At 30.7% G+C, this 22439-nt stretch overlaps 1 protein-coding gene across 1 annotated transcript; it reads right to left on the bottom strand.

Moving 5' to 3' along the window:
- Window positions 1-2455: 2455 nt before the first annotated feature.
- Window positions 2456-21082, bottom strand: LOC131842317 (homeobox-like protein HDP1). Its single transcript, XM_059190856.1, has 15 exons — window positions 20947-21082; window positions 20383-20523; window positions 19751-20206; window positions 19061-19257; window positions 18887-18951; window positions 18206-18371; window positions 17268-18097; window positions 17027-17198; window positions 16108-16963; window positions 15155-16056; window positions 11249-11362; window positions 10739-10789; window positions 5585-6004; window positions 4845-5015; window positions 2456-4489 (listed from the first exon to the last, which is right to left on the bottom strand). Exons 1-15 carry the CDS (start codon window positions 21080-21082, stop codon window positions 2456-2458), a joined length of 6711 nt encoding a protein of 2236 aa, XP_059046839.1.
- Between the last annotated feature and the right edge of the window lie 1357 nt (window positions 21083-22439).

The raw sequence follows: 22439 nt of genomic DNA on the forward strand, positions 1-22439 counted from the left end.
GTTTGCAGGGTGATATATATCTCAAATCAAATCAAAATATCTTCATTCATGTAGGTCTATTACAGACTTATGATATGTCAAATCTACCGTCAGTTTGGAATGATTTTGAGATGAGAAGAACTGACAAGAAACTCAGCTCATAATCTTTTCAAATAATGTTTATAATGATACAGATTCATTTTTAAATTCAAATTTGGGAGAATAGAGAGACCACCAGCAAATGCTATTGCAATTTTGTCAAAGGAAAAACAAGCAAATCTGTGAAGTTAAAGCTTATTAAGGCATAATGTCTTAATTCCTCTGATATGGCAACACAGAGCCGCACTATGATTCACACGTGACACCGTAATGGCCGTAGTGCTATTCATAAATAATAGCTATTTTCAATAGTCAGATTGACATTGTCTATTCAGTGACATAAAAATAATTACATAATTAAGAAATCACAATGAAAGTTGTTACATACATGTTGCAATAAATATTGTATGTAGAATTCGAAGGAGACTTTGTATACTGGAATATATAACTTATATATTAATAGTAATCGTGATATATTCAAATGAAGTTATCAAGATGCTATTTACACAAATTTTCCCGCTCAAATAATATCTCAAGTCAAAATTTCTTTTAAAATTCGTCATACTTTTAACTCAAATATTATATTGAATTTTTTAATGGATTACAATGAAATGGTGCATTGCCTGCGCTAACAGTTTACGCTGGCGAAATACCAGTGGGGATGACAGGATGAATATGATTTATCCATATATTCACCAGGTTTTAACCTGATATGATACATTGCTAGCTATTGGGTCATCAGTCCCAACAACTACTACGTATAGAAGGTATTAACAGTTCACTTCCCCCATAAAAATTATATTATATCATGAAAGTCGTTTTGCCTGTAGCTAAATTATTTTTAGCTGTGATTCTATTTGAAGTGCGAGATTACATAAATGTATTGATAAATGAACTATCATAAACAGGTATACTAATAAACGAACTTATTTTTTAATATTTTCAAATTAAAAGCATATCTTATAAAAACATGTTGTTTTTATATAATCTATGATGTACGGTAAAACTAGGCTGTACGGCAAACGACCTTTGCCAGCCGTCTCTAAATAAAATATACGAGGATAGAGGAAAAATATACGATTAGTTTAATTTTCTTAAGGCAAGTTTTCACCTGTATTATTTGTGAGTAATGTAATATTATTTCTAAGTATGTATTTATCAATTTGTATAGTTTTTATTACACGGGAATGTTCAGTCAATCAGGGTTGCCAACTTTACGAGATTTTAATTTATGGAAACTTAAAAAAAAAATTTTTTTACTACAAAATGTGACTGTCCATTATATTATTATCTAAATTGTATACGATGTAACGACAATGTGATTTAAACATGAATCAACAAATAATGACTAGATAACATTTTTTAAATAATTTCCTATTAATTAACATGTCATAGATTAGGTTATGTGAGGTAGTTGTCATTATTTCTCATTTGAAACAATTTGTAATGTTGTCATCAATAAAGTATTTGATAGTTGCAGATATAAATGAAGTACAGTTTGCAATCGTAATTATCATTTAATTCAACATAACCTCAAAATTAAAACTAATCAAGATATGTTATAGTTACAGTAACCTTACATAATAAAAATGGCTATGTTTTAACAATGTATGGCAATATTATATTATATATATTTAGATATATATTATATTAGATATGTGTAATGATTTTTTTAATTGCAAACAGCAAAATAATTGCTTTTTCGTCCGGGTATTTTTTACTTTTTCTTGTTCCAAGCTACATGACTAGGTTTAGTGAAAATTGTCCAGTTATAGTATACTATAGGTATAAATCAATGCTTCGATAGTATTAAGTCATTCTCGTTGAGTATACTATACGTACCTATAACGGCATAATATTTTGCTAGTCAATAAATACTTTTTAGGCTCGACTATTGTTTTATTTTTCTACCTTAATCCCATTTTTTTTTGTGCTTACATGATCGTAATCAAATGACAACAATAAATAAAGCTTTGATACAGTGACATCTGTTATTTGGTTAAGTAATCTGACTAATATTATAAACGCGAAAGTTGAGGATGTTTCTCACTCTTTTACGCAAAAACTTCTGAAAGGATTTTGATATCACTTTACAGTATTTATCAGAACACACAGACTATAAATTTCATTTGGGTGAAACCGCGGCCACATCTAGTTAAGTAATAAAACTATAGGTAATGTATTGAAAATATATGTAAGGGTTATCCAGGCATTAATGGATACAATATAAAAAACAGAAATAAATTAAAATCTGATGTTTATTTTTAATAATATTACTAACAATCTGATTTATGTTGCAGTCGTAGTGTTTTCTCTTATTATTTGGATTGTTCAGTTATAATTTCTAAAGAATTATTAGTTGCTTGCTAAGGAATTATTAATTTTCATCTTTCAATGGCTCTTCACCATCAGATAGTTCTTGATTCTTTGTTGTATTAGGCGAATTAAGGGCATCCGATATTGTAGAATCTTCTGGTACTTCAGGCTTTTCAGTTGGTCTATTTTCGTCAATATTTTTTATAGTAGTTATATCATTATTTATTTGTGTAGTCGTAGTAAGCGGTCTTAATTCAGATGGATCAATTTCCGATTCGCTATCTGGCTGTTTAGTAGTAGTTGTTTCTTTATCATTATTATTACTATTTGGATTTTTAGTTGCAGCATTGGGTTCATCGTCATTTTCTTTACTAACTTGTGGCTCAATTGTTGTCGTCACCTTGTGATTACTTTGAACATTTGGATTTTTAGTCGTAGTAGTGGGCAAGTCATCTTCATTTTCGTCGCTTTCTGGCTGTTCAGTAGTAGTGGTTACTTTGTGCTTATTATGACCACCAGGTTTTTTAGTTGTAGTAATGGGCAACTCATCTTCATTTTCGTCGTCATCTGTCTGTTTAGTAGTAGTGGTTACTTTGTGCCCATTATGTTGATGAGGTTTTTTAGTTGTAGTAGTAGGCAACTCATCTTCATTTTCCTCGCTATCTGGCTGTTCAGTAGTAGTTGTTATTTTGTGATTATTTTGACGATTAGGTTTTTTAGTTGTCGTAGTGGGCAACTCATGTTCATTTTCGTCGCTAACTGGTTGTTCAGTAGTAGTGGTTACTTTGTGCTTATTATGACGATTAGGTTTTTTAGTTGTAGTAGTGGGCAACTCATATTCATTTTCCTCGCTATCTGGCTGTTCAGTAGTAGTAGTTATTTTATGATTATTGTGACGATTAGGTTTTTTAGTTGTTGTAGTGGGCAACACATCCTCATTTTCCTCGCTATCTGGCTGTTTAGTAGTAGTGGTTATTTTGTGCTTATTATAATGATCAGGTTTTTTAGTTGTAGTAGTGGGCAAGTCATCTTCATTTTCATCGCTACCTGGCTGTTCAGTAGTAGTACTAGTTACTTTGTGTTTACGTTGATGATTAGGTTTTTTAGTCGTAGTAGTGGGCAACTCATGTTCATTTTCGTCGCTAACTGGTTGTTCAGTAGTAGTGGTTACTTTGTGCTTATTATGACGATTAGGTTTTTTAGTTGTAGTAGTGGGCAACTCATCTTCATTTTCCTCGCTATCTGGCTGTTCAGTAGTAGTAGTTATTTTATGACTATGGTGACGATTAGGTTTTTTAGTTGTAGTAGTGGGCAACTCATCCTCATTTTCCTCGCTATCTGGCTGTTTATTAGTAGTGGTTATTTTGTGCTTATTATGATGATCAGGTTTTTTAGTTGTAGTAGTGGGCAAGTCATCTTCATTTTCATCGCTACCTGGCTGTTCAGTAGTAATACTAGTTACTTTGTGTTTACGTTGATGATTAGGTTTTTTAGTCGTAGTAGTGGGCATGTCATCTTCATTTTCATCGCTATTTGGCTGTTCAGTAGTAGTGGTTACTTTGTGTTTACGTTGATGATTAGGTTTTTTAGTTGTAGTAGTGGGCAAGTGATCTTCATTTTCATCGCTACCTGGCTGTTCAGTAGTAGTAGTTACTTTGTGCTTACGTTGATAATTAGGTTTTTTAGTTGTAGTGAGTAGCCAGTTATCTCTATATCCATCAATATCTGGTCGTTCAGTAGTAGTTCTTACTTTGTGATTTGGTCTTTTAGTCGTAATAGCGGGCCATTTATCTTCATTTTCATTACTGTCGTCATTATCATCATCGCCATCGAGCATATCTAAGTAATGTATAAAGCTTTCGAGTAGTGGATTAAATAAACTTTCAATAAGTTCAGTTTGATCATCCTCATGATTATTGTTGATAACAATCGGACTATGAGTTTCATTGTTAACATTCTCTGTGCTATTATTTTTAAGTATTTCTATATCTTTGCTTATATCATTGGATATTTTGTTGGGTTCTTTTTCTTCCGTTGCATCTTTAGGTTCTTTCAAATAGTTCGAAACCTCTTCTTTAATCAAATCCTTTATGTGCTGTGGAAAAATAATATTATAAAATATATAGTACTAATTATATTATTATGTCTATTAACTTTATGTCTATAAACAGATCTAATCAAAAAACAAAATCAGCGTGTGCGATTCGATCCACTTACATGAACTACTAGTATAGAAAATCATCTATTCAAATAAACTTACATTGAAACACTTCTGAATAGTCATCACATTATTTTCTAATCTACCGCTCATTCAAAAGCTTTCTCATCAAAAGAATCCAGCTTGTTGCTCTTTTAAATAATTTAGTTGGAACTGGAAATGTGTGAATACAAACTACCAACTAGCACTAATTCATTAGGGTCAAAATATTAAAAACATAAATATTACTTACATCCCAAATCCAATCACTTTTTATGTCATCATATTTTTTTTCAGCTGACGTCTTCTGTTCGTTTCCCAGTGTATCAACTAGGTCACTAATTTTATATTTTAGTTCCTTCGATACACCTTTATCGATGTTAGGTGGATATATTACATATTTGTTTTGTGAAGATTTAGTGTCCTTCAACAAAAGAAAGTATTAAGTTTAGTGGAATACGTGTTATAAGAACTTATTTTAAGAATTTAAGGGGCTGTAAATAAAGTATATTTTATGAAATTTACTATTACATATTGCAGATGTTTTTGATGTATAATGTGATGTTTTATACTGGTCAATGAATATATACCTACTGTTGGTGCGAATGAGATTTTTTTAATACTAGGTACTATGGTGGAAAACAAGCATACGGTCCATCTAGCAAATGGTTACCGTAGCCTATGGACGCCTGAGACTTAGTTTCTATACAAACTGCGTATATCGTTACTAATATCATAAATATGCGTAAAAAACTTTGTCTTTATAATAATATATACCTATAATATAATAATAAATTTGTCAAAAAAAAAATTAAGTGACCTCCATCATTGTGAGGTATGAAAAATAAATGTTGGTTGATCCAGAGTCAGACCTACTCTATATGGACACAAAATTTCATTAAAAATCGGTAAAGCCTTTTTGGACGAGTTTGGTAACAATAGCTGCTACACAAGAATTTTATATATTAGAATTGTATATTGAATAAGTTTTACCTCTTTATAGTTATATTCTCTTTTCTGTCTCTTAAATGACGAATCCCTGCTAGGATTTTGTTTCTCATCATGCAATAAAGTTGTCAAGTACCGTTCAAACCTTTCCAGCATTGTATTAAAAAACTTTTTAAGCAACTGTTTTCCCTTTTCTTCCAGATTATTTATGTCGATTTTCGATTTATCTCTTGCATTACTATTAGGTTTAGCAGTTGTAAAGTCAATATCTTTATTCTCATTTGGAAGTTCTTCATTATTTTTAGTAAGATCATTTGGTTTCAAATGTTTTTTATCTTCAGTCACTGTATCATTCGATGGTTCTTGTATATTATGTTTATCAAAGTCTTCTTCTGCGTTCCCATTAATATTTCCTTTCATAAGTAATTGTTTTGAAACCTCCTCTCTTACAAAATTTTTAATATGCTGTGGACAAAAAAATTTAAGAGATACCTTTTGTGTTATTTGTAATTAGCAACTAATAGTTTAAATGGTAATTTAATAACCATAAAATTATTTTAACAAATCATGTAGTTGTATATTTTGTTTAAAAAAAAAACAAATAGAAAAATAGCTCACCAACTTACTTTAGATAGAATTGGATTTACGTATGACGTGAAAAATCTTCTCAGTAACAGCCAGAAGTAATCCTGAAAGGTATCAAATTTATTTTTATAATTTTAATATTGAAAAAATATGGATTACTTATAAAGTCTTAAATATGGATTACCTAGTAGGTAAGTATTTCTTTAAAAAAGTATACCTATATATATTATTTTACTAAGTTAAACTATAATAAAAAGAATCTATTTAAGTTTAGTACACATAACACAAGCTTATCTTCGAGTCAATGTTAGTTACTATACTCGTCCGAAACGGGTTGATTGGTTTTTTATGAAATTTTAGATGCATATTCAATAGATCAGATCTACTGAATATGCATCTAAAATTTATTTTACCCACCCATACATTCAATACCGATACGATATTGAGAGGCCGGAAATATACTTGCAATTCCCTTTGGTGATGCGGGCGTTCTTGCGGCAATCACTTACTGTTAGGTGAGCCGCAAGCTTGTTTTGTAGTTATAAATGCGAAATCTGTCTGTCTCACTTTCACACCAAAACTACTGACCCGATTTAAATGAAATTTGGTACACACATAGTTTAGGTCCTGAGATATGATATACAGAGGCTACTTTTTAATGCTAAAAAAGGGTTGTAAGGGGTTTAAAGAGGAGATGAAAAATTATATGGAAGTATAGTCATTTTTAAACCTAGAAGCTAGAAAAAATTTTTTCGGTTATTAATTAAATATAAATCAATATGACAAAGATTGTAAATAAGTTACATTTAAGAGGGGCTTTTCAAGTATTACGTAAGCAGATTTATCACAATTATTTACCCCCCATCCCCCGTTGTCAGCAAAAGTAAGCAAAGCTCTTACCCCTCCACCCATGCTTATGTAAACATTTCTCAATTAATGTATTGTTTTTTTAACAAAGACAATGTGAGGGTTGCCATTCGTGTAAAAAAGTAAATTACGACCGATGACGTAATCATCATACAGACTCCCCCACCCCCATGTCATCCAAAATAAGCAAAGAAAAGACCCCCCGCCCCCCTATAGTGCTTACGTAATACTTGAACGGCCCCAGAGGGAAATTAAATAGGGGATGAAAGTTTGTATGGAAAATCGTCATTTTACGATGAAACTTTTTTTTGTGTTAGATTACTAAATATTTTTTCTTTATTTGGTCAAGGTCACTACAACACGCGAACGAATTCGCTGGCCCAGCTAATATGCTATAAGACAAAAAAACAAATAGACACTTACACTATTTAATACATCTTGAATATTGATTGAATTTGGTTTTGAAGTGTATTGCTCATTATAGGGTTTCAGTATGCTCCCTCCTGAATCCTGAAAAAGATGTTGTTTTTTTATAACGAGGCTTAATTGTATAATCAGTTTATAGGACTAATAATACTTTCTTTCATGTACTTCTAATGACAAACAAACTGACGGCTCAATTGATGGTAAACGGTCACCGTCGTTTATATACTTTAACAGCACTACGGGTAGAGCAAGAAAATTTTGATTTAAACCATGGTGTGATCAATTTTGGCGCAATATATATATATATATAATAATAATATTTATTCATGATACACATTTATATTTTAATTTACTGTAATTCTACACTAAGTCTGCAAATTCATGAATAAGAATATTCAGAAAGAATATAAAAAAGGGCTACTAAACCCTATTTTTCGAAATAACTCGATAACGATAAGAAATATGACATATTGTAATATTTCAAATAAAAGTTATAGAGAAAAAAATCCTGCGCAAAAAATTGCACTTCATTTTTTCATTAGCTGGTGTTGTTTAGGCACAAAAATTAAAAACTAACTTGGATCGTTGTCAACTGAAAAAAGTAGTAAAAAGTAAATAAGCTAACGCAACGCGCGCATCACTCAGATAAGCACTAATACTATTACATATGTTTCCCCTTTTACATATCGTTCAGCTGTTAGTTTTAGTTAATTAGTTTTTTTTAGTTTTATATCCAAACAACACTCTGGTGTTGTGATATAATGAAAAAATGAAGAGCCCCGTTTTTGTATAGAACTTTTTTCTCTATAACTTTTATTTGAAATATTTTGTCATATTTCTTATCGTTATCGAGTTATTTCGAAAAAAGGCATTTTCAACACTTTTCTTTAATTTTTCTTCCCTTTCCCGTCAACTTAAATCAAAATTTCTTTCTGTATATTTCATTGTGTTATTAACGAATTTTCGGACTTACTTTTATATATTCTGCCAAAACTGGTCACATCATGGTTTAATTTAAAATTTACTGGGCTAGGGTATGATGTTAGAATAGAATAGAATAGAAAACCTTTTATTTAAATAAACTTAATTTAAGCAATTATCCATAGTCATCACATTTTTTTAATCTACAGCTCGGAAAGCTGTATTATCACAAGAAGAACGAGCAAGAAACTTGCGTGTTGCTCTTTTAAATAACCGTTGTAACTTTAAGCTAGGATAATTTACACAGCACCAACCAGTTCCAAGCAAAACAGAGCTTGGGTGGTAATGCAAATAAAAATGCTAAGCTAGACTACCGAAGGTGAAAATTTGCCGCTCATGTTCTGCATCCCCTATGATAGAGAACTAGAGCGGCAAAATTGCTTAAAAGTTCTACATCATAGGACTAAGTTTGAGAATAGTATTAACCGAAAAGTTTGAGAATGACAAAATATAATAATGAACCTGCACTTACTCCGTAATATACATTTCTTTTAGTTCTGTCCATTGTAGAATAAGTGGGAGAGGCCTGGAAGTAAAATCAAATTCAAAATATCTTTATTCATGTAGGTCTATTACAGACTCTTATGATATGTCAAATCTACCGTCAGTTCGGAATGATTTTGAGATGAGAAGGACTGACAAGAAACTCAGTTCGTATTTTATTTTAAATGTTGTACATATTTACAATAATACAATTTAATTTAAATTCAAATTTGGGAGAATAAAGTGCTACTGAAAAAAACCCGCCAGCATATGCTATTGAAAAAAAAATCAAAAAATCTAATCAGTGATCGCAACCTGAACAGACCAGTCCCCACAAGCAGCACCCGTTCACGAGTATGACGGATGAGCCAGCCATCATTGCACTCAACCATATTTGAGGGAGCACATCGACCCGGCCCACCACGCCGCCACAAGTTTGAACTTTATAGCGAGCATGACTGTTTCAAGTTACTCCACTACGTCATTTATATTATTTACAGCATAAATTGTACCAGTCACAGTTTTCACCCATTACAATATTTAATTTACATTATAGAACTATTTAATTGCAGTCACCTTTATTCAGTGGGACAAACTTAAACATATCTTTAGAGGGTAGGGGATTGTTAGTAATGTGGACTGATGACCCCATTTCTAGCCATGTACGATATCAGGTTGACCTCCACGTGGTTCCCATGGAAACCATCGTGATGAATACTGGTTGAATTTGTCACGAGCTCATGCTCATATTATAATCCTCCATTGGTGCCCCGCCAGCGTATACCGTTAGCGCGGGCGGGAGCAACTTCCCATTATAATTCATTAAATAAAATCTTTAAGTAACTAACTTAAAGGAAAAATAGAAGTATAATTTCGTGAATTAAATAAATACGTTCATATCATAAATTAAATACGTAAGTTTAATTTCATTATGATAACATTATATAAATCACAATTTAATTACTCATTTCGACACCAGCTATTTATGCTAAGCGAACTCGAATTTTCAGTTTAAATTCGTTTTTTTTATGCGAAACTGCTTAAAATGGTGATTTTTATATGTAATAAAAAAAATATTAGGAAATATATAAAATAACTGAGTATAAATTCCAGCAATTTATACAGCAATGTCGATTTATTATATTTTTTAAGTCATACATAAAAGTATTTTTTTTTTTTTATATAATTAAGTTGCAAAGCAAACAAACTTTTATTAATTTTTTTGATCCATACCATTATATATGCTATCTTATAAAGTTCCACATTTGTACCTACTTACATTTTTCGAAATGTATTTTTTTCTAATTCCATCGAAGAGCTGGTTCCTGGTAGCTTTTATCTGTAGATAATATTTTTTATTATTACAATTAGGTTTTTTAATATAATAATAATATTAATAACAATAATATATCCCTGGACTATTCACACATTTAGTACCTATCTTTCAAGGGTCGCCAACCTGCACGTGACACCCCTGGTGTTTCAGACGTCCATAGGCTACTGTAACCGTTTACCATCAGATGGACCGATGCTTGTTTGCCACCTAAGTGGTATAAAAATAATATCTAAGTAGAACTTGTGTTATGCGTACTAGACAACTGATATGAATACCGTAGACACATTTTTTGTAAACACATACATAGAAAACACCCAGAACGATGCAAACGATCATACTCAAAATTACAAATTTTTGCACCATTGGATTCGAACCAATGACCATTGGAAATAAAACGGTAAACCGCTAGACCACTGAGGCCGTCTATTTTTAATATACACTGTGAAATTAGGTGCATTAATTGTAGATATTAATTAGATTTCCTTTATAAATAATTAGGTAAAAATTGTTATCACGCTTACCTTATTCTCTTGAGCGGTACCCATTTTAGCATCCTTTATATTTTCTAGAAACTATATAAAGAAACATTATTAATGTTATTAATATATATATATTATATTACAATATATATTATATTTATATTTACAATCTGCAATTTTGTAGATATATATATTACATACATACAGAAAATACAGTTACTATGACGACAGTCGTCATGAAAGATATTTCAGTTTAAAAATAAGTTAAAAAATTTTAGATTTATTATAATATATTAATTTAAATTTATTACTAGTATTTACATAACCTAATTGTACAACTAAGAACCTAAAATTAAAAAGCTTAAAAAAATATATATAATATGATGACTAAAATATATTATTAAAAGGGGTCCCTTTAGGCAACGTTCCGAAGATACTGGCAGCGTTCCCTCTTTGAATAGCTGGACTAATTCTTTGTCCAAGGTAGCTGCCAGCTCTTCGGTCTTCTGTGATGTATACAAATATTTTGTATACAAATGTTATTATACTTACGTCCTTATCGTCATGTACTTCGTCACAATCTAGATCAAACGGGTACCCATGCCCATTGGTAAACGGTCTGGACTCAATACCATTATTTTCCTTTAAACAATTTTTCTTATTTTCCTGTAAACAAACATATTGGGAAACTATTGAAATTATATATCTTATATACCTATAAAGTTCTCGTGTCGAAATATTAATTCATGAGTTTATTTGTTTGTTTCAATCTGAGTCTTTTCTATGTAGATATTTAGAAAAAAAACAATATCTTTACATCAGTTATATAGTACCCACAACACAAGCTCAGCTTCATTTGGGACTAGATGGCGCTGTGTGAATTGTCTAGGTATATTGTTATTTCATTTTAAGTGTGTTGAAAAACGTTATATAATATACGTGTGTAATTAACACATTCGGCTATATTACGCCTTCGGCTTTGGGCTGTAATTCCATCTCGAGTGTTATAACTATTATAACGCATTTATATCATAATTGACTACTCGACCCGGTTTCGCCCGGGTGTACATGTATTATAGTATATTATATTATATTATATTATATTATATTATATTATATTATATTATATTATATTATATTATATTATATTATATTATATTATATTATATTATATTATATTATATTATATTATACGATAGTACATTATTATATATTACAAGCCTTCCTCTTGAATCACTCTATCTATAAAAAAACAGCTTCAAAATCCGTTGCGTAGTTTTAAAGATTTAAGCATACACAAGGACGGACAGACAGCGACAGCGACTTTGTTTTGTACTATGTAACAATATACTGTAACGGTTCAAACAGTTTTACGCTACACCTGATGGTGAGTGGTGGCTATATCCTATATACATGAACAGATACCTACCTGCTTGTTTACAGTTCCAAGTATGTTATTCTGCCCTTATTAATTTATATATTGTATTCATGTGCAACATATAATATACTTGTCGTTTTTTTCCCTACCTAAAGGTTGTCTAGGAGATATTGCTTTAGCGAGGACTGTCTTTTGAGAATCAAAATGTCTACTTAGTATTGGATGTTTGGTGCGATAAAGAGTTATTGTATAAAAATATATTGTTACTAGCTGTACCGGCAAACGTTGTTTTGCCTTAAAATAAAAAAAAAATTAGGGGTGGACTACCCCTAACATTTAGGGGGATGAAAAATAGATGTTGGCCGATTCTCAGACCTACTCAATACGCTCATAAAATTTCATGAGAATCGGTCAAGCCGTTTCGGAGAAGTATGGGAACGAAAACTGTGACACGAGAATTGTATATATAAGATTACTTATTCTATAGTCAGGCTATGTTACTACACGATAATAGCTACGATATAGAGAGGTAAGTTTTCGAGAAAGTTCTCTCTATCATTCATCACTATGCGATAATAGCTACGCTGTAGACAGGTAAATCTATGAGAGATAAGTTCTCTTTGTTCAAAATTTTATTTGTTTTAATATAGTATGCTTACCTTAGACACAGGAAGTCCCCATATTAGTACTAGCTCGAATAATAGCAGTACTATTGTTATCTGTAAAAGTTATAGATTAGCATGTAGTTAACGAATTTCTTTAGAAAGATCACAAGGATAAATGAAAAGAGGATGACGAAAAAAGTGACGAAAATAAGGGATAATATAGTTAAAAAAGCATGGAAACTATGGATTAGAATCAATCAAGTCTAGAGTATACGAGATTAGAGTAAGCCTTTGCTTAGAAGCAAGGAGACAACCAAAAAATTGAGATAAAGTGTTCATTCATTCATAATTTAAGAGCCACCTCTTGTGGATGGAGCTCTTGCCACTTTCCACGATTTCCCATAATGCTCTTTAAATGTTGATACCACACGACTTCTATTTTGTCTTAAACTTGTTTGATTGCCTTGGTCTTCCCCTCTTTCCTTCTTTTTTATTTAACTCAATAATAATGTTCATAAATTCATTAATAATCATTATATAAATTCATTTTTCCTAGTCTATTTTCTATTGTATTCAATATCTGCCTTTTTTACTTTGGATAAAGTGTAAACAGCAAAAAATAAAAGTACCTATTTGGAAATATTGAGCACACTTACAGAACTTTTCATTTTTAATAGCCAAACAACTCCATTTAATACTGCCACAAAATGAATAATTACATCCTATACTGGTGGCCATCATTTTCCTCTCAGTTTATATACTGTAATTAACCTAATAGTATTTTTATCTTGGGTGCCATCGAGATCTGTTATGCTATTACGACTATTGTGGTCATCAGTTCTTTAGTAATGATTATAAAATTATTTATACTAATAAATAAAATGTCACCTTATAGAACTAACTACCACATAGTTAATTTTCAGTTAACGTATTTGCCGAAATTTTAAGTATTCTTCTTGTTTATTTTTTATTTATTACTAGTATTTACATAACCTAATTGTAGAACTAAGAACCTAAAATTAAAAAGCTTAAAAAGTAATAATAATATGATGACTAAAATATATTATTAAAAGGGGTCCCTTTAGGCATAGTTCGGAAGATACTGGCAGCGTTCCGTCTTTGAATAGCTAATATAAAATTATATAAAATTTACTCCCATTTCAGCTCCATACAAATATATAATAGGGCACCGGGGCTAATGTAATGTGGACTCTATTCTCCGCAATTGGCCTTTCATTTGGATCGTTGTACGTATAGAGTCGAGACTACTGAACTAGCCAGCCAAGCTCCTCCCAGAAGCGCAGAAGCCTCGTGCTGTCTTCACTGCCTTCACGGAGCTCACCGTTCCGAGGATTGGTGTTCGTTGTGTGGCCACTATTACTCACATTAAATAGGTTTAAAATAGAACTACACAAATGGCTCGAAACAAATTACTCTTTACGAGAATTCACTTAACATTTAATCATCTGTTTATAAGTTATTAAGATTAATTGTAATCTTGCATGCCTCCTGAATTTGAAGCGATCATTTGTTACCTAAACACTTGTAAGATCTACATTGTAAATATTGAAGCAAATAAATTATTCATCCAAATAATCCTAATTTATACAATTACGAAATTCCTATCGAACAGATAGTTTGCATAAGTTTCCATCTACCCAATTTTTGGATTAAACTTTGTGCTCTTTTTTGAAGAGTTTTTATTAAAATAAATTTAAATATTTGAACGACTATCTGTAGATTTTGGGATGACCATATCCAAGCCAGTAGAAAGAAAAGTTATTAAATATTTGACAATATAGATATATACATATGCTTTTTTGAGCCATCATATTTCAAAGCACTGCCGAATAGAATATGTTCAGATTTGGTATTTATCATTTATACTTGTTACCGCGTCTCTTACCTACATTGGTACATTAACTACAGATGGTAATTTAACTAATGGGAACTCTTATTATAGCTCAATTAATGTCATGGAAATTGATAACACGACATTTGTTAGTTGAAGTTCAACATTGAAGTGATAGGTACTTTGGGGAAATATCCAGGGATTGATACGGATAGGATAATTTTGCCAAACATCTTTTGACCTGCAGGCAGCTGATCAAAAATGTTCAAAAAGATTATGAAAAATTTTTTTTAGAATATCGGGACATCAATAAAAATAAAATATGGTAAGATTCCGTGATTTTTATAATTATATATATAAACACATGAGGTGTTGTAACACAAAAGTTACCCTTTTTGAGGGTTCAGTATACCTATTGCAGTTTCATTATTCCCTTATTTGCAAATCCAATTACGCAAGACATGGCAATTATAGGTTTTATTGCAAACAAATAGTGAGTTTTGATTATTCTAGTAGCTTTTTCCAACATCGTGGCCAATAAACTAAAACAACTCATAAATAGCAAAATATAATTTATTTTTTACCTAAGAATGTAAGAGGTGTGTATTGTTATTGAATTTTACGGATACAGGTAATTTAGAATAAATACCATCGTTTTTCGGTACACTTTTAGGTACTGCAACTTTGTATTCATTTTCCAAATCGTCTATAAAAAATCTTGATCCATTTGCTTTAGCAATTACTTTGACATTATTTTTCATGTTTATATCCTTTGCATTCTGTTTCCAGGTTTCTCGGTTGTTTCTAACAGCATTTGTGTGAATATGACCATGATATACCACGCTAGCGACTGGTGCGTTTGGTCCATCTGCTTTGTTTACTACTGGAAATGGTTGTTGATATGCATAGACAAATGGTATTGAGACATGTGTATCATTTTTCCTTACTTCTATTTCGGGCATTGCTTGACCAAAAAACGGCTCATGTATAGGTTGATAGTTTTTCCAATCCTTGGGTACATTTAATTCCTCCTTGATAGTTCTTATTGTTGTCGGCTGTGTCATGGCAGCAAATTTATCAGTTAATTTCTCTAAAAACATTTGAAGCATTAATGTGTTTTGGTCTATTTTCTTTAATATCTCCTTTGTCAAAGATTCATTCTTCTCTATATTGACAATTGTAGTTTTTTCTAGTTCTTTTGTATTTTGTATTGTTGTTGTAGGAAAATTTAATGTTGTTGAAGAATGGGTGGTAGTTTTGATGTCGTTTTGTAAATCCTGTTCATTGAGAAATGCAGAAGCACCTAACTTATTAATGTCATCTTTCCTCATACGTACTGTCTGAGGAGGACTTATTGGTAAAATCAAATCAACTAACTCATTAGAATTATTCTCATTTTTAACAATCAATGATTCTAAATGTTCTTTTTCCTTTTTTAAATGATTTAGTTGGGCATCTATCCTTTGTTTGTGTCTTTTCAGTAGGTGTTTTATTTTTTCCTCTTTTTGTTTAAGATTTCTTTCATCTGGTAATCCGGTAGTACTTACTAATTTATCATTTTTGTTTTTTATTAAATTTTCTATTTTAGAAATTTCAGATACATTTACCAACGAAGAGTAACGTAATCCATTCTTATTGAAACTTTTGTTAATACTGGTATGTATTTCTTTAAAACCTGAATTCATACTTGTTGAATTTTTAGGCATAATTTTAACTGTAAATTTGTAATTCGCAGGACCTTGGGAATTAATACCATCAAGTTGGTCCATATTTGATATAGGAACATCTAGTGCAGTTGAAACGTAATTTTCAGTAGCTGCATAAATTTTCGATTGTTTTTCATTATAATTGATTTGGGGAATATTTTCTACAAGTTTTTCTAAGAATGGTTCTTCTGGAGTGATAGTTTCTTTGGATCTACTCATTTCTTCCATAAAAATATGTGGATATTTAGACATCAAAAGATTATGTCTATGTCTACCATGAAATTCGTTAGCAGTATACGACGGGCCTAAATTAGTTTGATCATTAATGTAAGGAATGTAGTCTATATTTTCTTCTGCTCTATCTGGTATTTCTAATTCTTCCGGTGTTTCCACTTCCCTAACAACAGGTCTATCAGCCAATATATTTTCATCTGACAAAACGAAAATATTTTCTTGGGATTGTTTAGGTCTAGATGTGTCCCCTCTAGCTATTATTCTTATCTTATTTATTTGTCGTTTATTTCTTTTAGTGTTTAAAATTATTCGTTTAGTAGTCATTATATTCGTATTCAGAAACTTATTTAATTTTATATTGTTATTAAAATATGATATATTTTTTACAGTTACGGCTCGCTTATTTCTTTCAAATAAATTTGCTAAAGTTAAAATTTCAGCTGGTTTCAAGTGTCTCTCAAATATATTTTCATCAAGCAGTATGAGCGATTCCTTTATTTGTTTGTTACTTTTTGGTGCTTTCATATTATGAGGATTATTATAGTAATTTTCTACTTTGTCATCTTCATTAAAAGATTCCTTTATAGATTTTTTTTTATCTTTAATTATTTCTTGATAACTATTGTATGGAAGGAAGCTACTATTAAATATTATTTTGTATTCATTAGAATGATGATCACTGTTTTTAATAGAACGTCGTATAATATTGTGATTAAAATTGCTTTCACTATTAATTGGACCTGCAATTAATTCGCTGTTTCTATATTCATAGTTATTATTGTCATTTTGAACAGGCATTAGTTTATTGTCTTCTGTTGTACTTTCTAATTCATCATATTTTTGGTGATACGTTTGTATTAAATGTTCTACACCTGTAAATAGTTTCATGGCTTCTGTATCTGGTGCTTCGTCTGTATATTGATTAAAACCTATTGAAAATCCAGATCCGTCTATGTCTTTTATAAAAAACTTCATATTACCCATATCAAAATTATTGGCATTTAATATGTCTTCACTGACATCTGTATTCAAGGGTTTTTGTATCCTCTGAGAGATACCATTTACTTTCATAACTTTATTATAGTCGACATCAACTTGACCCATTTCAGCTGAATTCAAAGATTTTGTTTCTGTCAGGAATCTAGGTCCAAAATATGTTTTTTTCCAACTTTCCCCTGATTTATCGTAAATATTAGGTACTATGTCTTCAGCTGCAATTTTGCTAATTGGATCTAAATGTCTATGCACAATAGCTTCAATGGGTGGTATAGCTTTGTTTAAGAGAGCTGTATTATATTTATTGTCTAGAGGATCTTGCGTTCTTTTTTTAACATGCAAATGTTTGTAGTTTTTCTTTCTCTCTATGTCCTGATTCTCTAAGTCTGAGAGTATTGCTTTTTGTATCTTGTCTACTAAATTTCTTATAAGTTTTTTCTTTTTTTCACCTTTCATTCCCTTGCTATCAAAATGTGTATCAATTTCTACATATAGCTCATCATCATCTTTTGTAACCCCTTTTTCATTTAATTTCGGAATTTTCGTTATGTTTTCAATTTCATCATCATATAGCAATTTAGTATGTCTTTTAATGCGTTTAGACTCAAAAGAATTATTAGATCCAAAATTCTTAAAATTATAATTGTCTGCATATTTTCTAAAATATGCATCCATAAATTTATTCATAAAAGATTTAGTATTCTTGTTATTTAATTCTAACACAGTTGATTTTCTGACATCATTCTGAACTTTTTTAACTACTGTCGTCGAAGTTTCAATATTTCCCTTAATTTTGTTTCTCTCGAGATCAAATACATTTTCTTCGTCACTGTTTAATCGTCTTAGTCTTATTGGGTTTCCATTGAAAATTACTTTAATAAAGCCTTTGATATCTTTGGAATTCCTGTAAAAAAGAAAAGCATCATATTACCTTTAGACTAGAATAAGTAAAAACAGTAGAATAGAATAGAAAATCATTTATTCAAATAAACTTAATTTAAGCACTTTAGAATAGTCAACATTTTTTTTTAAATCTACCGCTTATTCGGAAAGCTTTCTCATCACAAGAAGAATAAGCAAGAAACTTGTAACTTGAAACATTTTACAAGTCGAAACGTGTGAATACAAACTACCAACCAGCACTAATTTATTTAGGCTCAAATATAAAAATACAATAGGATTAAATCAGTCGTAGTGATAAGAACAGACCAGTCCGTACTAGCAGCACTCGTTCACGAGTATGACGGATGAGCCAGCCATCACTCGCACATTTTAGGGAGCCCAATGACCCGGCCCATCACGCCGCCACATGTCTGGACATTTTAGTGAGCATGACTACTCATTCCACTCGACCACGTCACAGCTACAAAAATTACTATATGGTAGTAATCTAGAAACACAAAAATTTACGTTACTTACGATTGATTTTCTTTATTGTTTTTATTATAGTTTATAGATGACATATCTATAATAGTTTTAATTAATAGTTTGGAATCTGTAAAAAAAATATTATATATCAACATTCAATGACTTTATTTTCTTTGACGACTGCGATCAAGCTTATTTACTTTCAGAATTACATTATAGTATTACATTGATACCTTTCTGAGGAATATTTTTACTTTCCATGGTCATATCCTTATCTGTTCCTTCAGTTAATTCATTCTGTAGTTTGTCGCATTTTGTTATTTCATCAAAATATTTATTCTCCTCAACTGGCGGGCTCATTTGACGTTTTAAAATTGGCGGTGTGTTTTTCTCCAGTTCCTTCTTTGTAAGAAGGAAATTTTCTAACAACAAAATTTGATACATTTAAAACAACTGCTTAATTACTTAAATAATGATGACTCTTAATTAATAACAAACCAGACTACTAATCATGACAATTATTTTATATGAGCGTCACAAGAACCATCACTGTCTATTGAAAAGATTCACCAAAAAATGTTTTATATTATAAACATTAAAAATATCGAATAGAAAATATCTCATTTTTCATACAAGAGTAAACATTCTGCTCCACCTGATGATAAGCGGTAGCCATCACCTCTATACATAAAACACCACGGACATCAAGTTATGATGATGATACCTGTATGACCGTGATATCACTCATACGTTGTCATTCTAGAGAAGTAATATGTCATGTCTTAACCTGTAATATCACTGCCTAATCTGTATCCGTAACACAACTTACTAAACAATCTGCTTGAAATAAGACAAACAGACAAATTTTTACAGTCTGTCTTTTACCAGATGCAAATAAAAGATCTGCATACGTACCTTTATATAACCTCTGCATTTTATTAAAATTGCTAATCAATGAGTGTAGTTTCTTATACACATTGTTCAGATCCATGTGTCCAATTATACCTTGTAATAGAATATTGTGCATCGCTAAATGCAATAGATCATCATTTTTCATATCTCTTATTGCTTCTCTAGGTATTTTTTCGTTTTTATTATTTCTTATTTGTGTACTTTCATTGTCATCTAGTGCCTTATTGTTTTCCATTATTTCATTATTTTTATGTATTACCGTATCCAATTCAACTTTCTTTTCATTTTTTGCTACTATATTGATGGAATTTTCTTTAAACTTTGTATTTCCATTATTTTGTTTCTGTTTGCTTGTAACAGATTCTTCCTCGTCCAATTCTTCTAAAAGCGTTTCAAGACGATTTTTAAGCAAATCCTTTACTTTTGGATTTTTTATTTGTTGCAGGAAATCTTGGGATTCTATATAAATTACATATTAAAACATAATTATCATTGAATTCCTTGTTTGTTATTTGTAAATTGTTATGAATAAAAGTAACAACAACTAATTAGAAAGATTGATTAACCAACGGATATTAAAACTGTCCTTTTTATAATATTAATTTATATAAATTGGAAATATTTAAAAAATTCACCCAATGATCTTTTACTTCTGTATGAATACTCCTCATCCACGTAATCTTTATCGTCATTGTACAATAACTCAGGCTTTGTGTCGTCAGGTATCACATTAGTACTGACCTTTTCTATTACTGCATTTGTATTGTGGGATTGTGCTAAAAAATATTTATTATTACTAATTGTATTATATTTGGTATTAATAATAAAAAATCGACTTCATATGTTAACGAAATTGGCTGGTTCAGTGTTATTTAAAAGTAAAACTAGTTAATCGACATTAATTAACTTTATTTGGGAAAGCAGGTATATATTCTTTAGCTTAAAAGAAATTGCATTTCTGAGATAACGAACCTTTTAGCCCGCGAGCCAGGAACAAGTTTTAATTGTGACAATTTGTCCTTTTATAATAAATAGATCTTATACACCATAGGTTTAAAGTCCATTTTAGTTAGGCCTTATAATGACATGGTCTTAAGAATTAACAATAATGGACCTCATACATCGTATGTTTAAAGTCCATTTTAGTTAGGCCATATTATAACCTGGTCTTAAGAAATTTAACAGTACATATTAATTACCTTTATCTTTTCTAGATAACAAACCATCAATATCAATAAATACATTCGTCAGTATTACGGTAAATATGAAAGCGATCACCAAAAGAGCGAGACAAAACACTCTGTAGAAGAGAACATTGTAATCGCACCGTGACATAGACATAGATGTGTGTGACAACCGAAGAGCTAAATCTAAATTCCTGAAACAAGTACATTTAAATATAAAATATTATAATTGTTAACCTTAAAAAAAATTGTAACCCTAAATAAATAACAAACAATATCAATTACGTCAGCTTTACAAACAAAAAGTCGCATTAAAATCGGTCCATTGTGGAGGCTTTTATAATATAATGGTTATAATAACTAAAGAACAAATCACACAATGCCATCTAAATTCAAGCTAAGCATAGCTTGTGTTATATGTAGGTACTAGACAACTGATATATTTTTTTTGTAAATATATACGTAATATACATAGGAAACACACAGACTGATACTATCGTAAACATGAATACAAATGTTTGTACTACTAGTAGTGATAGTGATATTGTATCAAAATCCATTGTGTAGTTTAGAATAATTAAGTAGAAAAAGAATGAAACTAAATTGAGTTTTAAAAAAGCTTTGTCATAAATCAAGCAAAAAAAGAATGAAATTAAATTGAGTTATCAAAAAAGCAGAGTTATCGTAACTTGAAACTTAACTTTTCCCTGAGCCAAATAACTGTTTTAAAAATCATAACTAATATATTTATCGAGATAGAGAGTTGAAAATTGCTATATATGTATATAGAAGGAAGAAAGCGCAATGTCATCTTGAAAAACTCAAATTTACAATAATTCTTTCAGATTTATTTATTTCAAAAATTCGTAAACTCCTATATTTATCAAGACAGAATATTGAAAATTGATATGTATGGATGCTAGCAGTGCAGAACCTGTCGTCGAGGAGATTATTGGGAGAGACCTTTGTTCAGGAGTGGTAGTCTTCCATGCTGGAATGATGATGGTGATAATATAACAAAAAATGATTCTAACCTCAATTTAGTGTACAAAATATAAATATTAAATACAATTAACAGTCACTATTAAGTTTCATCTCAAACTGCAAACATGAATGAACTAAATGTAGTTGCATTGTGTCAAGTTTTCGTGTCGTGTTGTTTGTGGGAGTGTTTTGAAAACATTGATACGGTTTTTCTATCCTTTTTATCCTTAATCTGTGTTTTAATTTGTACGTCTCTTTCGTGCAGTTATTCAAGGTCCCGTTGTACTGTACAAGATGTTTTAGTTCTTTAAGTTGATGCTGTGATAAACAGTTATTTAAACCAGTTATTTAAACATCGGGCACCGCATCCTGCACAGCTCATACATTTCACCTCATCATACACTATGCTAATTTTATGTATTGGTGATTGGCCGCCAGCGTTTGCATATTCTCCCGTACCATGATACATTATGACTCGGACGTTTCTTAGATGCGCCCCAGAATATATATTCAAATGTTGTTAG

The sequence above is a fragment of the Achroia grisella genome, unplaced genomic scaffold, assembly GCF_030625045.1.
Source record: "Achroia grisella isolate CSIRO2021 unplaced genomic scaffold, CSIRO_AGI_Agris_v1 utg2156, whole genome shotgun sequence".
NCBI classification, from domain to species: Eukaryota; Metazoa; Arthropoda; class Insecta; order Lepidoptera; family Pyralidae; genus Achroia; species Achroia grisella.